General features: G+C 44.2%; 1 protein-coding gene across 4 annotated transcripts in view; it reads left to right on the top strand.

Annotated features, from left to right (window-relative positions):
* The window catches only part of ss18 (SS18 subunit of BAF chromatin remodeling complex), a 95,497-nt gene that overhangs the window by 69,376 nt on the left and 8,993 nt on the right, over window positions 1–17,128 (top strand). For 3 of the 4 annotated variants that reach the window (XM_068031112.1, XM_068031111.1, XM_068031109.1), the window contains one exon: window positions 120–253. In XM_068031112.1, coding sequence (XP_067887213.1) covers window positions 120–253 — 134 coding nt within the window. Of the gene's footprint in view, window positions 1–119; window positions 254–5,398; window positions 5,495–17,128 lie in introns of those variants that run through there. The other variant, XM_068031110.1, reaches the window with a different exon arrangement.

Here is a 17,128-nt window from a genome sequence, read left to right as displayed (position 1 = left end):
TTTTTCATCCCTGTTCTGGACATCCCTCATCCCCACCTATGTGTGGATTGGTTGAGAAAAGTGGAAAGCACAATGATTTCAGTGTTCTTGGTTGATTTAAAATACTGTTCTACTTGCAGGCCCTTCACAAGCTCCTCCAACCCAGTACGCAAACTACCCCCAAGGTCAAGGGCAGCAATATGGAGGCTACAGACCACCCCCACCGCAGGCTGGACCCCCACAACAGCAACAGAGGCCTTATGGGTATGACCAGGTACGGGATGTGTGCTGTGTTTATGCAAATTAATTTTATTTTGCAAACTGGAGCCTGATCCACTGGACTAAAGCACAATGTTGTTCTTAATAATGCAAAGGAGGAAGATTCAGAGTCCAAAGAGACTTGGGGAGGGGGGCGGGGTTCCAGCTACATCGATCATTAAAATCTCAAACAGGTACTGAAAGTAATGAAAAAAGGCTAATGGAATGCTGGCCTTTGTATCTCGGGCTAGAACACAAGGGGGTAGAAGTCATGCTTAGCTATACAAAGCCCTGGTTAGACCACACCTGGAGTTATGTGAACAGTTCTGGACACCACACCTTAGGAAGGATATATTGGCCTTGGAGGGAGTGCAGTGGAGATTTACTAGAATGATACCTGGACTCCCAGGGTTAAATTACAAGGAGAGATTGGAGTCAAGGGTTGGATTCCCTAGAATATAGAAGATTAAGGGGCAATTTGATTGAAGTTTTCAAAATATTAAGGGGAACTGAAAGGGTAGATGGAGAGAAATTGTTTCCACTGGTTGGGGAGTCTAGGGCTAGGGGGTATGGTCTAAAGATTAGAGCCAGACTTTTCAGGAGTGAAATTGGGAAACGCTTCTATGCACCAAGGGTGGTAGAGGTTTTGAACTGTCCTCCACAAAAAGCAATTGATGCTGGACAAGGGGAAAAGGCGAGTATATGGAGTTAGGTCATAGATCAGACATTAGGGCGGCGCAGTGGTTAGCACCGCAGCTTCACAGCTCCAGGGACCCGGGTTTGATTCTAGGTGCTGCCTGTGCGGAGTTTGCAAGTTCTCCCTGTGACCACGTGGGTTTTCGCCGGGTGCTCCGGTTTCCTCCCACAGCCGAAGACTTGCAGGTTGTTGGGTAAATTGGCCATTGTAGATTGCCCCTAGTGTAGGTAGGTGGTAGGAGAATGGTGGGGATGTGGTCGGGAATATGGGATTAATGTACGATTAGTATAAATGGGTGGTTGTTGGTCGGCACAGACTCTGTGGGCCGAAGGGCCTGTTTCAGTGCTGTATCTCTAAAATAAAATAAAATAACAAAAATTAAAAACATGATCTCATTGCTTGGGAGAACAGGCTTGAGGGGCGAAATGGTCTCCTCCTGTTATTTTCTATTCAAATAAAGTTCTTAGCCTGGATGCAGCATTATAATTGATAATGTGCTTGGGGAAGGGGGTTGGGGGGCATAGGTCAGCCAGAATTCTTGCTTCTGATCACTTCGCCAGGACATAACTCCAGTCAAGACATGGTTCAGCCTCAAATAGTGTATTGTGTCCAATTCTGGGCACCATACTTAAGGAAGGATGTGAAGGCTTTGAGAGGGTGCATTAGGAGAATGCTTCTAGGGATAAGGCATTCAGTTACATGGATAGATTGTAGAAGCTGGGGCAGTTCTCCTTAGAGAAGATTGAGTGGAGATTTGATAGGCGTCTAAACAGAGTAGACAGAGAAACTGTTCCCATTGGCGCAAGTGTCGAGAACAAAAGGACACAGATTTAAGGTGATTGGCAAAGAGACAAAGGCAAGATCCCACAAGCAGCAGTGAGACAAATGACAAGATCATCTTTTTTGAGTCTGGTATCTCTGGACAACATCCCACAGACCTTTTTATTTTTAAGTTCAGTAATGTCACTGGGAAACATCTTGATTTTTGTTCTGTTTTGTTTTGTAAGCTCTAGTGTCCAGTTTCTTCCATGCAGCATTTAATAGTTTTTTGTCTGTTTCTGGTGTTTTCCTTTCTCCCCCAAATTTCTACCTTTTTCCTCTTGAAAGCAATGAGTTACAATACACTTACAGATGAGCAAGGCCATTCAGCCTATTTTAATTTATTCATGGGTCAGACTTGATGGAAGAACTGGTTTTTTTTTTTATTCATGGGATATGGGTGTCGCTGACTAGGCCAGCATGACTTGCAGCGGGCAGCTAACAATCAACCACATTGCTGTGGGTACAGAGTCATAGGTAGGCCATGTTACCATTACCTCATGAGTTTTTACGTCTTCACCTCCACTCTTTTCTGGAAGTCCGTCCCATGTTTAATCACCCTTTGTATGAAGAGGTATTTCTCGACACCAGTCTTAAATTTTGCGATGATGTGTGATTACGTGAGATGTTAGCCACCCTCTGTAACGAGTCCAAACTTAAATAGTCTTTGTGCGTGAGTCTAGACATTGAATGTCAATAGGATATGTTCTAATCCAGAAAGCCAGGTGGTGAAGGATAGAACTGGAGCCAATCTTTGCACACACCTAAGCTTTTATTTACAGAGATGCACATTACAAGCTTGCATCTCCAAACCCAACAACCACAGTTTTAGTATGTAGGAGCACAAGGGAATCCCCAGTTAATGCTTACCACCTGAATATAATTAACCACTCAATCAATATACAGTTAACAGGATATTGATCTTGGGTGGTTAGTAGGGAGTGGCAGAATCGCACATGAGCCAAGAACCGTACATCCACACAGGTTCTCCTAGCAAAGGTTGCTTACTACATTACAATCAGAAGTGGAATCTCAGGCTGTTCATGTTGTTCCCCATTCCTTTACTCCAAGGTTAGGCAGACTGATAACAATTACAGTGCCCGCTCCACTCCCCTAGTATTGATGGGCTAACTTGGTGCCGGCCAGTGAATTTAAAGCCAGCAACAGTATAGGCTGTACAACTGCATGACCACGCACCTTGCACATTGAGCCTGGGAATTGTATGGCAAGAAGCAAGTTAGGAGTGTAATGGAATACTTTCCACTTGCCTGGATGGGTGCGGCTCCAACAACACTCTAAGCTTGACACCATCCAGGACAAAGCAGTCCGCTTGATTGGCACCCCATCCACAAACATTCACTCCCGCTACCACCGATGCACAGTGGCAGCAGTGTGTACTATCTACAAGATGCACTGTAGCAACTCACCAAGCTTCCTTCGACAGCACCTTCCAAACCTGTGGCCTCTACCACCTAGAAGGACAAGGGAGGCAGATGCATGGGAACACCACCACCTTCAAATTCCCCTCCAAGTCGCACACCATCCTGTCTTGGAACTATATCGCAGTTCCTTCACTGTCGCTGGATCAAAATCCTGGAACTCCCTCCCTAACAGCACTGTGGGTATACCTACACCACATGGACTGCAGCGGTTCAAGATGGTGGCTCACCGCCACCTTCTCAAGGGCAATAAATGTGATGCCCCCATCCCATGAATGAATTTCTTTTTAGGAAAAGAGAGAGCCAGAGAAGAAGCTATTATTTCAGTTAACGTGGTTTTCTTGTGATGGTTTTTGAAAATGTTGCAGTATCGTTAGGTAATGATTTTTTTTTGTGGTTAGGGTAGGAAATAAAAACATGTTTAGTAATTTCAGTTATAGGATATTCAAAACTGCTCAGGTGGGCAGAGGGGGTAACAGTCGGTCGGAATGTGATTGTATCAGATTTGGGTGTGTATTTAGACCCTTATCTCATTAATGGGGAGACACTTGCCAGCTGTGAAGGTATCTGCTTTTTATACTGCCGTTAGCTTCACAGCCGGGTGTAATATTACAGTTGAACTGGTATTTATATTTTGAGTGGCATTTCTTAGCTTGAGGATTGTGATGTGGAATGCACTGCCTGAAAGGGCGGATGAAGCAGATTTAATGGTCACTTTGAGAGTTGAATATATACAGGTGGAGCGGGGGGTGAATTAACAGGGCGATGGGGAATGGGACCAGTTGGATAACTCTTCCGAAGAGCTGGCGCTGGCACAGGCATGATGGGCTGAATGGCCTCCTTTTCTGTATCATTCTTTGATATAACTTTTAACACTCCAAAAAGCATCAATTTAGCCACATATTGAGTGTTATTCAATTAACTCTCCCATGTAACTTTTCAGATTCGGGTATTTAGGTTTATCCTGATATAAACCCATCCATGGTGTGAGTCACGATCAAAGTTGACTTTGTTATTGTTAAAAATTAGGTCATAACAATAATATTTATAGCCAATGCAAAGCATTTTAAGCCTCACTGATCCGTGTGTTACATCCTAAAGCAACAGTAAATGAGTGCCAGCCTCCTCCCCCACCACCTCCCCAACTTTGATTCTAACTCCGACAAAGAGAGTTCACATTTGCAAGGCATTGGAGAAAGTGGGAGAAATGGGACTATTTGGATAGCTCTTTCAAAGATGGGCTGAATGGCCACCTCCTGTGCTATATGATTCTAAGTATTTTTTTCACTGCATCGTTCTAAATGAACACTTGAGAAAAATTTGAAACTGTCACTGTTCTGGAGGAGAAAGCCACCGTCTATATTGACAATGGAACCCCAAGACCCAGCAGAATGGACAAGATCCTACCTGCAGACAGTGGAAAGTGGCAGATAATCGACAGTGACCAGGACTTCATGAGTTATTAGCTTGTGATTGGTGTATTGAATTTACTCTAATCCAAGCTCCTGCCACCCGCAGATGAGGCTCAATTATTTTTTTCTGTTAAATAAAATACGTATCCTTGGAAAACGAATGCTGCCAGCACCAGACTCGACCTTTGCTCCATTTTGGTCTTGAACTACCAAACCTGCCTGTTTACTTGGCGAATGGAAATCCTGATAGATTCAAGAACCCAGGAGTTCAGGGGGAAAAGAGAAGAATTGCACCTTAAGTTTCTTTAAGCGAAGCTTTAAGTCCTGACTCCCTCCAAAGGTTCTCGGTGATAATTGAGAGGACAGATTATCGAGTCTCCCTGGACTGATGAAAGCAGGACTCGGAGGATGAAAGAGAGTCCCACGTCTGACAGACGGTTGCTGAAACTGTTAAGAGTTGAAAAAATGAAAGGGGTAAGCGAGCATTGCAGGTTTCCACTCCTGTATGATATACTGGAGAGCTGGCATGGAGAAGGGAAAATAGGCATTGACACACAGAAGAGGTGAAAAGAAACCATTTAGTCAAAGATCCACTTAAAATTTCACAGGTAAATTTTTATTTCAGTATATACAAAGAGTGGTTATCCTCATCATATTGCTTTGTGGACTAAAATTTTAATAAAAGTACATCTTTTAAGAGAAATATTATTGCTGTATGAAGATGTATAAATTCAATGAGAAATCTAATCAAGCTTAAGCTCGTGTCTAAAACTCTCTGCATTTTGTCTCCACAGAACTTGCAATGAATTGACTGCAGATCTCCGGAAGAGTGTGGCTACTCAGTGGGATCACCCAGAAGGTCACATTTCTAGATTTGCTGCGTCAGCCACAGAAGAACAGGACAGCACTATAAACCGACCCGTCAAAGAGACTCGGTATTTGGGTGGGGAAGCTCAAAACAGCAACTTCCGGAAGCTGCAAAGGAGAAGCATTGCTTGTTGCTGACCAGTGTGGTAACCAGATTAACTAGGGAATCGACCAGTGCTCCCTGCCCCGACTCCCACTGTGGCCCGCTTATTCCTGACAATTATCCAATCTTGTCATGTCACTGTGCACCTTGAGTTTTACGTCACTGCACAGTGTCAAGGGCGTCGTGGATAATTTGCTAAGAGTTGACAAAGTGCTCTCTCGCGTTTTCTGGGTATGTGGCAAGGGTGTTGGAAGACCTGCACTCTTGCACTGTGGGCCTGGTCTTTCTGCGGTAAACTCTCTGCTTTGTATGGCACTATCTAGACATAACCTCATGGAGGATTCTGTCATTGTGTTGGAACCCCCTCCAGCACCGTGCGAGGTCTGGTATCTGAAACTTGGATTCCTTGACCTCAGGCGCTCCATTTCACCAGACATTTTGCTCTCCCAGTCAGCCTCGCTCACCCTTGCTGAAGATCGCACTGGGTTATTTTTTTGAAGATACCAAGGAACTGGAATGTTGAAGAATCATCTGTTACCGATATGAAATAGTATTTTCCTTTTTTTGCTAGACTACGTGTTGCTTGTAGGTTTTCAGTGATCTGGAAGAGACAAACTCAACAACGCTTTTGGCTTCAAGTGCAATTTTTTACAGACACAGGACATTATACGTACAAGACTTTACGAAATATTATTGGCAAAAATTATAAGAACTCATTTCCAGAATCGAATCAAATGACTTGGGAATGTTGTGACACTCATACCTGAATGTTAATACCTGTGGCTATATTTTATTTACGCTAAACATTTAAAAAAAAAATTGTGCACATTTCCTTCAATTTTGTGCATTTCTAACACCTTAGTGAACTTCATTGACATTTTTTTGGACAACTTCTGCTTAAACCTTTTTTTATACTACCCAGCCCCCTCCCATGTTGAAATTGCTATTTTGGGAGCTGGGGTGTGTGGAAAGAGGTGGGGAATGCAACTTTGAACATATTTAATGTATTCAGACATGTGCCTTCTCGAGTCCATTTCTGGTCTTTACTGGTAGGTCATTATGACTAGTGTTTATCCATATGGCTCATTTCCAATTGGTTAATTCCAGTAACATCCTAATCTTGCAAAACTCCATTGGATAAGAGTCCATTATGCAGCATTCCACTCTTTCACTTCAGTGAAGTGGTTTCGTCGGGTGACCTGCTCCACTTATCAGAGTGGCACAGAAAACCCCTGAAATACAATACCTGTCCCTCTGCACTGTGGCTGCATATTTTCCTGAGCGGACAAGGATTCCACGTGCTAAAGTTGAATAATGCTGTGGTAAACTTTTCAATTTTACAAAAAGGAACCTCACTGAGTCAAAAGATTCTGAGCAAAGGAATACTTCAGCAAAGGGGTTTTTTTTTTTTTTAGACAGAGGTTGCTTTTTCCTTCGGGGTATGGTGGCATAGTGGTTATGTTATTAGACCAGTAATCCAGACACCTGGACTAATGAAATAAAAACAAGAAATGCTGGAACCACTCGGCAGGTCTGGCAGCATCTGTGGAAAGAGAAGCAGAGTTAACGTTTCGGGTCAGTGACCCTTCTTCGGAACTCTGCTTCTCGTTAACTCTGCTTCTCTTTCCACAGATGCTGCCAGACCTGCTGAGTGGCTCCAGCATTTCTTGTTTTTATTTCAGATTTCCAGCATCTGCAGTATTTTGCTTTTACCTGGACTAATGATCCTGACACATGTGTTTAAATTCCACTAGCTGGGGAATTTAAGCTCAATTAATTAAATAAATCTGGAATAGGAAGCTAGTATCAGTAATGGTGACTAGGAAACTAACAGGTTGTTGTAAAAACCCATTTGGTTCACTAATGTCCTTTTAGGGAAGGAAATCTGTCATCCTTACCCAGTCTGGTCTATATGTGACTCCAGACCCACAGCAATATGGTTGACTCTGAAATGGCTTAGCAAGCCTCTCAGTTATATCCAAGAAGGCGGCTCACCACCACCTTCTTGAAGGCAATTAAGGATGGGCAATAAATGCTGACCTTGTCAGCCGCACCCATGTCCCATGATTGAATGCAAAAACAAATTCGCCATAGCCAGCTCTTCTAAATCTGATCATTTTCTTCACAAAAAAAAAAATTGTTTTTGAATGACGGTAACATCACATTGTTTTGCTAATTCCCAATTGCCCTAATCAGAAGTTAGCATTGGTCCTTGTTTGTGTAACGCAACAGTTTGCTACGTCACTTAAGAGGGCGTTGAGTTAACGGTCGAATTTTGTGTTGTCTGCCTGACCGGGTGTAAGAAAATTCTTCTCTCTCACCTCTAGTCTCCAACCTCTCCATCTCTGCAACCTTTCTTGTATTTCTCTGTTTTACTAATGCAGGGTGAATGTTCCCCTGCTTATTTCTAATTTCTGAATGTGCCACTCTCTCCTTTCCTCCACCCCAATGGTTTCAATCAGAACTTATTCTAGTCTCCTAATCTCAGCTCCTCCCTTTCCGGGACCTCCTTGTCTCTTTCTCCTACAGTCTTCAGAATGTTGAAACCAAACTTGACATTACTCAATCTCCTCCTACCACGTCTCTTACTCTCTCGAACCTTGATGTGCTGCACTGATGTGGGCCTTAGCTCTTTGCTCAAGTTTCTCAACTTAAGAGAAAACACACACAAAAGATATATGGCCACCAATAATGCGCCGTATTAGTCCAACTGCAATTTATATCAATCATAGGTCAATCAGGTGAGAAACATAAATAGCTTGAGTTCACACTGCAGACTTTTCTTTCGATGTTACCTGAATCACTGGAAATTTGCTAACGAGTAACTATTTTTCTTCTTTCGCTGTATCTAAAGAGAAGTGTCCAGAGACCTATTGAATAACACATTTGTGAAGCCAGCAGCAAGTCTTCAAGCTTGCTTTTCTCCAACTGGCCCCATGCAGCAGCCAAATGGATGTTGAACTTAGTGACGGCCACGTTCTTTCCGTGTTTCCCCCACTCTCCACAACTTGACTCAGTAGATCAAGTCTTCCAGAACTGGTATTTCGAAGGAAGTTGTATTCAGAAGTAAACTGCACTGAATCGAACATCCCAAGCAATGACAGTGCTAATGATTCATAGTGTTCCTATCTGTTCTGATAGATTTTGCAGTGTTACCCAAACTCTATGCATGGCCTTTATTTTGCAAGTTTTAATATTTACATTATATGTTGCATTCAAAAACAAATGCAAAATTCTGACCCTCCTATGGTGTCTATAGAATGGCAGACAATGGAGGCGTTGGTTAGAATAAAATGTGCAGCTCTTGCTCAGAGGAACATCGCTGTCAATGTGTTAGTCAGTAAGGTCATTTGTTGCATAATTAGTATTGAGTACCACTCTGCCATATATCCTCACTTTGTATAATGTGTATTAGAGGTTGAATTATGTGTTTATGGTAAATGTGTTAATTGATTATTCATGTGTTTTCCATTTGGGACAGTATTTACATGTAATGTATTGAATTTTTATAAACATGTTGAATATTCATAGTTTCCAAAACGCAATATGAATACCAGAGGTGATTTCTGAGACATTCTCTCGGCAGTGATCAGTAAGTTCGCAGATGACACAAAAATTGGTGGCATTGTAAATATTGAGGAGGAAAGCCTTAGATTACAGGACGATATAGATGGGCAGAGCAGTGGCAAATGGAATTTAATCCTGAGAAGTGTGAGGTGATGCATTTTGGGAGGACTATCAAGGCAAGGGAATATACAATGGATGGTAGGACCCTAGGAAGTACAGAAGGTCAGAGGGACCTTGGTGTACTTGTCCATAGATCACTGAAGGCAGCAGCACAGGTAGATAAGGTGGTTAAGAAGGCATATGGGATACTTGCCTTTATCAGCCAAGGCATAGACTATAAGAGCAGGGAGGCTATGATGGGAGCTGTATAAAACGCTAGTTAGGCCACAGCTGGAGTACTGTGTACAGTTCTGGGCATCACACTATAGGAAGGATGTGATTGCACTGGAGAGGGTGCAGAGGAGATTCACCAGGATGTTGCCTGGGCTGGAGCATTTCAGCTATGACGAGAGACTGAAAAGGCTAGGGTTGTTTTCCTCAGAGCAGAGAAGGCTGAGGGGAGGACCTGATTGAGGTTTACAAAATTATGAGGGGCATTGATAGGGTAGATAGGAAGAAACATATTCCCTTAGTTGAGGGGTCAAGAACCAGGGGGCGTAGATTTTAAGGTAAGGGGCACGAGGTTTAGAGGGGATTTGAGGAAAATGTTTTTCACCCAGAGGGTGGTTGGAATCTGGAATACACTACCTGAAGGGATGGTAGAGACGGGAACCCTCACAACATTTAAGAAGTATTTAGATGAGCACTTGAAATGCCGTAGCATACAAGGCTATGGGCCAAGTGCAGGAAAATGGGATTACAATAGATAGGCTTGATGGCCAGCACCCATCCAGGCAAGTGGAGAGTATTCCATCACACTCCTGACTTCAGCCTTGTAGATGGTGGACAGGCTTTGGGGAATCTGGAGGTGAGTTAACTCGCTGCAGGATTCCCAGCTTTTGACCTGTTTTTGTAGCCAGTGTTTATATGGTGGTCCAGTTCAATTTCTGGCCATTGGAAACCCCCAGGATATTGATGATGGGGGATTCAGCAATGATAATGCCGTTGATTGTCAAGAGGCGTTGGTTAAATTTTCTCTTGTTTGAGATGGTCGTTGCTGGGTATTTGTGCGGCGTGAATGTTACTTGCCACTTTTTAACCGAAGCCTGACCAGGTCTTGCTGCATATGGACACGGACTGCTTCAGTATCTGAGGAGGCGCAAATGGTACTGAACACTTCTGACATTACAGTAGAGGAAAGGTCATTGATGAAGCACTTGGGATGGTTGTGATTAGAACACTGCCCTGAGGAACTCCTGCAGTGATGTCCTGTGCCTGAGATGTTTGGCCTGCAACAACTACAGCATCTTCCTTTGTGCTAGATATGACTCCAGCCTGTGGAGAGTTTTCCACCAATTCCCATTGACTTAAGTTTTACTAGGCCTCTTGATGCCACACTGGGTTTAATGCTGTCTTGATATCCAGGCAGTCTCGCATGTTGTAATGAGGTCAGGAGCTGAGTGACCCTGGCGGAACCCAAACTGAGAATCGGTGAGCAGGTTATTGCAGAGTAAGTGCCGCTTGGTAGCACTGTTTAACACACCTTCCATCACTTTACTGATGAAGCTGCAAATGGCCTGATTGGAATTGTCCAGCATCTCCAGGGCAATTAGGTATGAGCAGTGAATGCTGGCCTTGCCAGTTATGCCCACATCTCATGAATAAATAAATATTGCTGAAAATAGAGACATGTCGAAGCTGTTCGTCTTGCACTCATCAGGTCAATCCGCAAGAATAACCAATGTAAGGGAAAACAATGATTTATACTGCATGAGAAAAGAGTGCTGATTGGTTGGCAAGTGAACTCTGGTAGAGGTGTTGCCATGCAGAATGCACCAGCTTACAGTGACTGCCAGTTAACTAACTGCCAAGCTTTGTTTGAAATTTAAACCAGGCAGCTTGACTCTGGCCCAGACATTGCCCTGAGGAATGGAACAGCGAGTGGCTGTCGCTTATTTTGTTCAGCTGAAACAGGTGCAATGTTTGACCCTGTTCTTTCTGTCTGCAAAGAACAGGGTCCTGTGTATTAATATATGTAGCTTCCAGTATGTGCAAATGCGCCACACTGCGAGCCCAACTGGCAATCTTAAATTGGTTGCCAGTGTAATTCTTAGCACGCGGCTGATTATTTAGCAAGTGTTGTCCAATCGCAGAATCACATCTAATGTTGGACACTGTGTTTTGAGTTTTGCAAGCACGGGCTGGTTGGATACGGCCTGTACCTTCCCCATTGTGAACAGAGGAAGGTACATGTTGTTTGATATGATCCGCCAGTCTTTGGGACGTACGGCCTATATACCTAGAAATTGAATATGACGACGTGTGTCTATTTTCAGCAATACTCAAGTTCTGTGCTACCACACAACTATTAATAAATAAATAAACCAGAAGTTTCACTCCTGCTGACAAAGCTTCACCCCTGTCCCAGGGAACGGATGGAAGGGTGAAGGAGCCTTGGATAACAAGAGATGTGGAACAGCTAGTCAAGAGGAAGAAGGAAGCTCACTTAAGGTTGAGGAAGCAAGGATCAGACAGGGCTCTAGAGGGTTACAAGGTAGCCAGGAAGGAACTGAAGAATGGACTAAGGAGAGCTAGAAGGGGACATGAAAAAGTCTTGGCGGGTAAGATTAAGGAAAATCCCAAGGCGTTCTACACTTATGTGAGGAACAAGAGGATGGCCAGAGTGAGGGTAGGGCCGATCAGGGATAGTGGAAAGAACTTGTGCCTGGAGTCGGAGGAGGTAGGGGAGGTCCTAAATGAATACTTTGCTTCAGTATTCACTAGTGAGAGGGACCTGGTCGTTTGTGAGGACAGCGTGGAACAGGCTGATATGCTCGAACCCAGGTTGAGGTTAAGAGGGAGGATGTGCTGGAAATTTTGAATGATATGAGGACAGATAAGTCACCGGGGCCAGACGGGATATACCCAAGGATATATTACGGGAAGCGAGGGAAGAGATTGCTGCGCCTTTGGCGATGATCTTTGCGTCTTCACTGTCCACTAAAGTAGTACCGGATGATTGGAGGGTGGCAAATGTTGTTCCCTTGTTCAAGAAAGGGAATAGGGATAACCCTGGGAATTATAGACCAGTCAGTCTTACGTCGGTAGTGGGCAAATTATTGGAGAGGATTGTGAGAGACAGGATTTATGATTATTTGGAAAAGCATAGTTTGATTAGAGACAGTCAGCATGGCTTTGTAAGGGGCAGGTCATGCCTCACAAGCCTTATTGAATTCTTTGAAGATGTGACAAAACACATTGATGAAGGAAGAGCAGTGGATGTGGTGTATATGGATTTTAGCAAGGCGTTTGATAAGGTTCCCCATGGTAGGCTCATTCAGAAAGTAAGGAGGCATGGGATTCAGGGAAAGTTGGCTGTCTGGATACAAAATTGGCTGGCCCATAGAAGTCAGAAGGTGGTAGTAGATGGAAAGTATTCAGCATGGAGCTCGGTGACCAGTGGTGTTCCACAAGGATCTGTTCTGGGACCTCTGCTCTTTGTGATTTTTATAAATGACTTGGATGAGGAAGTGGAAGGCTGGGTTAGCAAATTTGCCGATGACACGAAGGTTGCTGGAGTTGTGGATAGTGTGGGAGGCTGTTGTAGGTTGCAACAGGACATTGACAGGATGCAGAGCTGGGCTGAGAAGTGGCAGATGGAGTTCAACCTGGAAAAGTGTGAAGTGATTCATTTTGGAAGGTCGAATTTGAATGCAGAATACAGGCTTAAAGACAGGATTCTTGGTAGTGTGGAGGAACAGAGGGATCTTGGGGTCCATGTCCATAGATCGCTCAAAGTTGCCACCCAAGTTGATAGGGTTGTTAAGGCGTATGGTGTTTTGGCTTTCATTAACAGGGGGATTGAGTTTAAGAGCCGCGAGGTTATGCTGCAGCTCTATAAGGCCCTGGTTCGACCACACTTGGAATATTGTGTTCAGTTCTGATCGCCTCATTATAGGAAGGATGTGGAAGCTTTAGAGAGGGTGCAGAGGAGATTTACCAGGATGCTGCCTGGACTGGAGGGCATGTCCTACGAAGAAAGATTGAGGGAGCTGGGGCTTTTCTCATTGGAGTGAAGAAGGATGAGAGGTGACTTGATAGAGGGGTACAAGATGATGAGAGGCATAGAGTGGATAGCCAGAGACTTTTTCCCAGGGTGAAAAGGGCTATCACCAGGGGGCATAATTTTAAGGTGATTGGAGGAAGGTTTCGGGGAGATGTCAGAGGTAGGTTCTTTACACAGAGAGTGGTGGGTGCGTGGAATGCGCTGCCAGCGGTGGTAGTAGAAGCAGATACATTAGGGACATTTAAGTGACTCTTGGATAGGTACATGGATGATAGTAGAATGAAGGGTAGGTAGTTAGTTTGATCTTAGAGTAGGTTAAAGGTTCGGCACAACATCGTGGGCCGAAGGGCCTGTACTGTACTGTGCTGTACTGTTCTATGTTCTATATTAGAACATGTATGTGTGTGAGCATTGTGATGGATCAGGTTCAGTATATACAAACCACCTGTCTGCATACCTAATAAACCTGTGCTGAAACTCATTGGGCTGAATTTTATGTAAAATTCCGCCACTGGGGTGGAAAATGGATCCAGAGACCGCGTAGGTGCTGGCGTGGGGGTGTATTTTACCACCGGCGGTCAATTACGAGGCAGCCGCTGCTGCTGGGACTGCCATCCAATTAAGGATGGTGGTCCGCCTCTGAGTGACCAGTCCAGTCAGGGCCACCAATAGAAGCACTGCTGCTGAGGCGAGGAGGAGGGGACAGCACCTCCACATTGAAGTGCCCTCGAAGGCCAGATAAGATATTGTTAAATGTAGAGGGGCCGGTCAGGAAGGCCCCGGTGATCGGAGGGGTGAACCCACCAGGTGTGTTGTTGGAGCCATGCGTGTGGTCATTGCAGCTGGGTAGCCCCCCCGCTTCTCCCCCTGCCCCCATCCCATGGGCCAGCCTTGATATACCTGGCAGTCTTCCCACACAGCGGCCTGTCTCAATGCTGGTAAAATACCGGTGGGGCTGGGAAATGTCTGTTAATTGGCTGATTAATAGCGTTAATTGGGAACCCACCTCTGGCAGTTGCACCGCTGCCGTTCCCACCAATGACAATATCCCGTGGTGGTGGGAAGACTTCCGGCTTCCCTCCTGATGCATTCCGCCACCATTGTACGAGCCTTCCCATCTCCAGAGGGCTGGTAAAATTCAGCCCATTGTCTAGGCTGGCGTATGGAGGTTCATCACTTGGGCAAGTCACCAGAAGGCATTTGGAATACTTGTGGAACATTGTTTTCAGGAGAATATCTGTAATCATTACAATCTCAGCACAAAATGAGGCCCTTCAGCCCATCATGCCTGTGCTGGCTCTTTGAAAGGGCTATCCAATTAGTCCCGCTCCCCCACCGCTCTTTCCCCATTGACCTTCACATTTCCCCTTTTCAAGTCTTTATCTGGTTCCCTTTAGAAAGTTCCTGCTTTCACTGCCCTTTCAGGCAATGCATTCCAGATCACAACCATCCACTGCTTAAAAGTTTATTTTTAAAGTTCTCCTACTCTGCCCTCTGTTTTGTTCAGTCTGTGTTCTCTGGTTACCGACCTTCCTGCCAGTGGAAACAGTTCCTCCTTATTTATCCCTTCACTATTTTAGAGCACCTCTATTAAACCTTCCCTTATCATCCTCTGCTCTGAAGGTCTCTCCACATAACTGAAATTCCTGGGGCCTGGTACCAATAAATGTAGTCCTTGGGATGCCTCAAGACACGTTTAATGGGGCAGCCTGCTTAGCGTGTGATGGTAATCTCAGAAGTGTTGTAATTTTGGAAGTGCTGCAAGCTATATTTGACATGAAAAATGGCTTCGCAATGGAAGCCCGTTGCTCTCTTCTGTGATGTCATCAAACTTGCACCATTTCATCTGTGCCAGGCATATTGCACAATGAGTTTGCAGTTCCTGTTTTTGACATTGAACTATTTCGGTTTTGTAAAATGCAGTGTTTTACTGGGGCCTCAGCCTGCTGAGAGAATTCCAAAAAGAACAATTGATAAATGATTTTCTCACCGTGGAGGGAGTTGAAACCATCAGATTTATGTTAGAAGCCAAGTATATATGTAAAATGTGTTGTGCACCTGGAAGAACTGGTATAATGTTGGCATCACTTAGTGACCTTGGAAAGGCGCATTATATTCTATGATGTACTACAGAGTCAGGCCATTCTGCCTAACTAGTCCATGCTGTGTTTATGCTCCACCCATCTTCATCTCACCCCATCAACATATCCTTCTATTCCTTTCTCCCTCGTGTTTATCCAGCTTCCCCATAAATGCATTTATGCTATTCACCTCAACCACTCCGTGTTAGCGAACTCCACATTCTCAACTCTCTAGTTTTCTACTGAATTCCTGATTGGATTTATTAGTGACTGTCTTACATTTATAGCCCCTGGTTTTGAACTCCACCCCGCAACCCCCCACTCCCCCGCCACAAGTGGAAGATCTTCCTTACGTCTCCTTATCAAACCTTTTCATGATCTTAAAGACCCTCTGTCAGTTCATCCCTCAGTCTTCTCACATCTGGAGAAAAGAGCCACAGCCTGTTCAGTCTTTCCTGGTAGCTTTACCCCTTATACAGCTGAAACATATTCACCTTGGTTTGCAACTTTAATAGATTTTGACTGAACATTAGCATCTGCTTAATTTTTGCAGTCACTCTTGTATATTTGGGAGGAAGTAGAGAGGCAGTAGAGTTTAAATAGTTTTGAGTGGGTGCAAGAGATGAGAGACATAGGGGAGCGTATTCACAAATCTTTGACGCTAACAGGGCAAGTTGATAAGGCAGTTAAGAAACCATGTAGGATACTTGGCTTTGTGAATCGGGACATTGATATCATGCTAAATCTTTATAAATCACTGGTTAGGCCTCAGCTGGAGCATTCTGTCCAATTCTGGGCACCGGACTTTAGGAAGGATGTCAAGGCCTTGGAGAGGCTGCGGCGGAGATTTACTAGAATGGTTCCAGGAAGGAAGGACTTCAGTCACAGGGAGAGACTGGAAAAGCTGGGCTTGTTCTTGGAGCAAGGAAGGTTTGGGGGAGACCTGACACTTCTCAGATTTTAACTAATTGGCAGAAGAGCCAGAGGGGAAATGAGGAATTATTATACACAGTTATGATCTGAATGCACTAACTGAAAGGGCGGTGGAAGCTGTTTCCATAGGAACTTTCAAAATTGGACACTTAATTGAAAAGAATCATTTTGATGATGATTCTACTAATCTCATTTACATCTCCTCTGGATCCATCTTTCATTTCTTTCCAGTTCTGACATAAGATCGTGGACCGAAACGCTAGTTCCTGTTTCTCTTGCTACACATGTGACCTGCTGAGTATTTCCAGCAATTACTCTTTTAGTTCTGCTTAGTACCTGAAGGGGAAAACTTTGCAGGGCTATGGAGAAAGAGCGGGGGCGTTGAACTAATTGGATAGCTCTTTCAAAGAGCCAGCAAAGGCATGATGGGCTGAATGGCCTCCTTCTATGCACAATGAGCTGATTGGTTTCTTACATTTCCATGAGACTATGGATCGTCAGATTTTGGAACAAGTTCTCCAGAAAAGATGCTTTTTTGTTCCCAAGTTGGCCATTGCCTGACACGTTTATAGTTGCAGAGGGATAGTCTCAAGTATGTGAACAGGTTGATATGTTATGACCGACCATTCAAGCCAAAGCCTCCAACCAAAATATATGGTTGATTGTGGTGGGAGAAACTGTTGATTCAGTCCCGCCCCACCACAGATCACCTAACATATCATTTTAAACTTTCCAAATTAAAGAAAACCACAGCAAAATTGACCATCTATTAACCCCCGAATGAGGCAAACCAAACCAGGTGTCTTTA

Source organism: Heterodontus francisci, chromosome 5 (genome assembly GCF_036365525.1).
Source record: "Heterodontus francisci isolate sHetFra1 chromosome 5, sHetFra1.hap1, whole genome shotgun sequence".
Classification (NCBI taxonomy): Eukaryota; Metazoa; Chordata; class Chondrichthyes; order Heterodontiformes; family Heterodontidae; genus Heterodontus; species Heterodontus francisci.
This window is presented reverse-complemented; position numbering and strand designations above follow the sequence as displayed.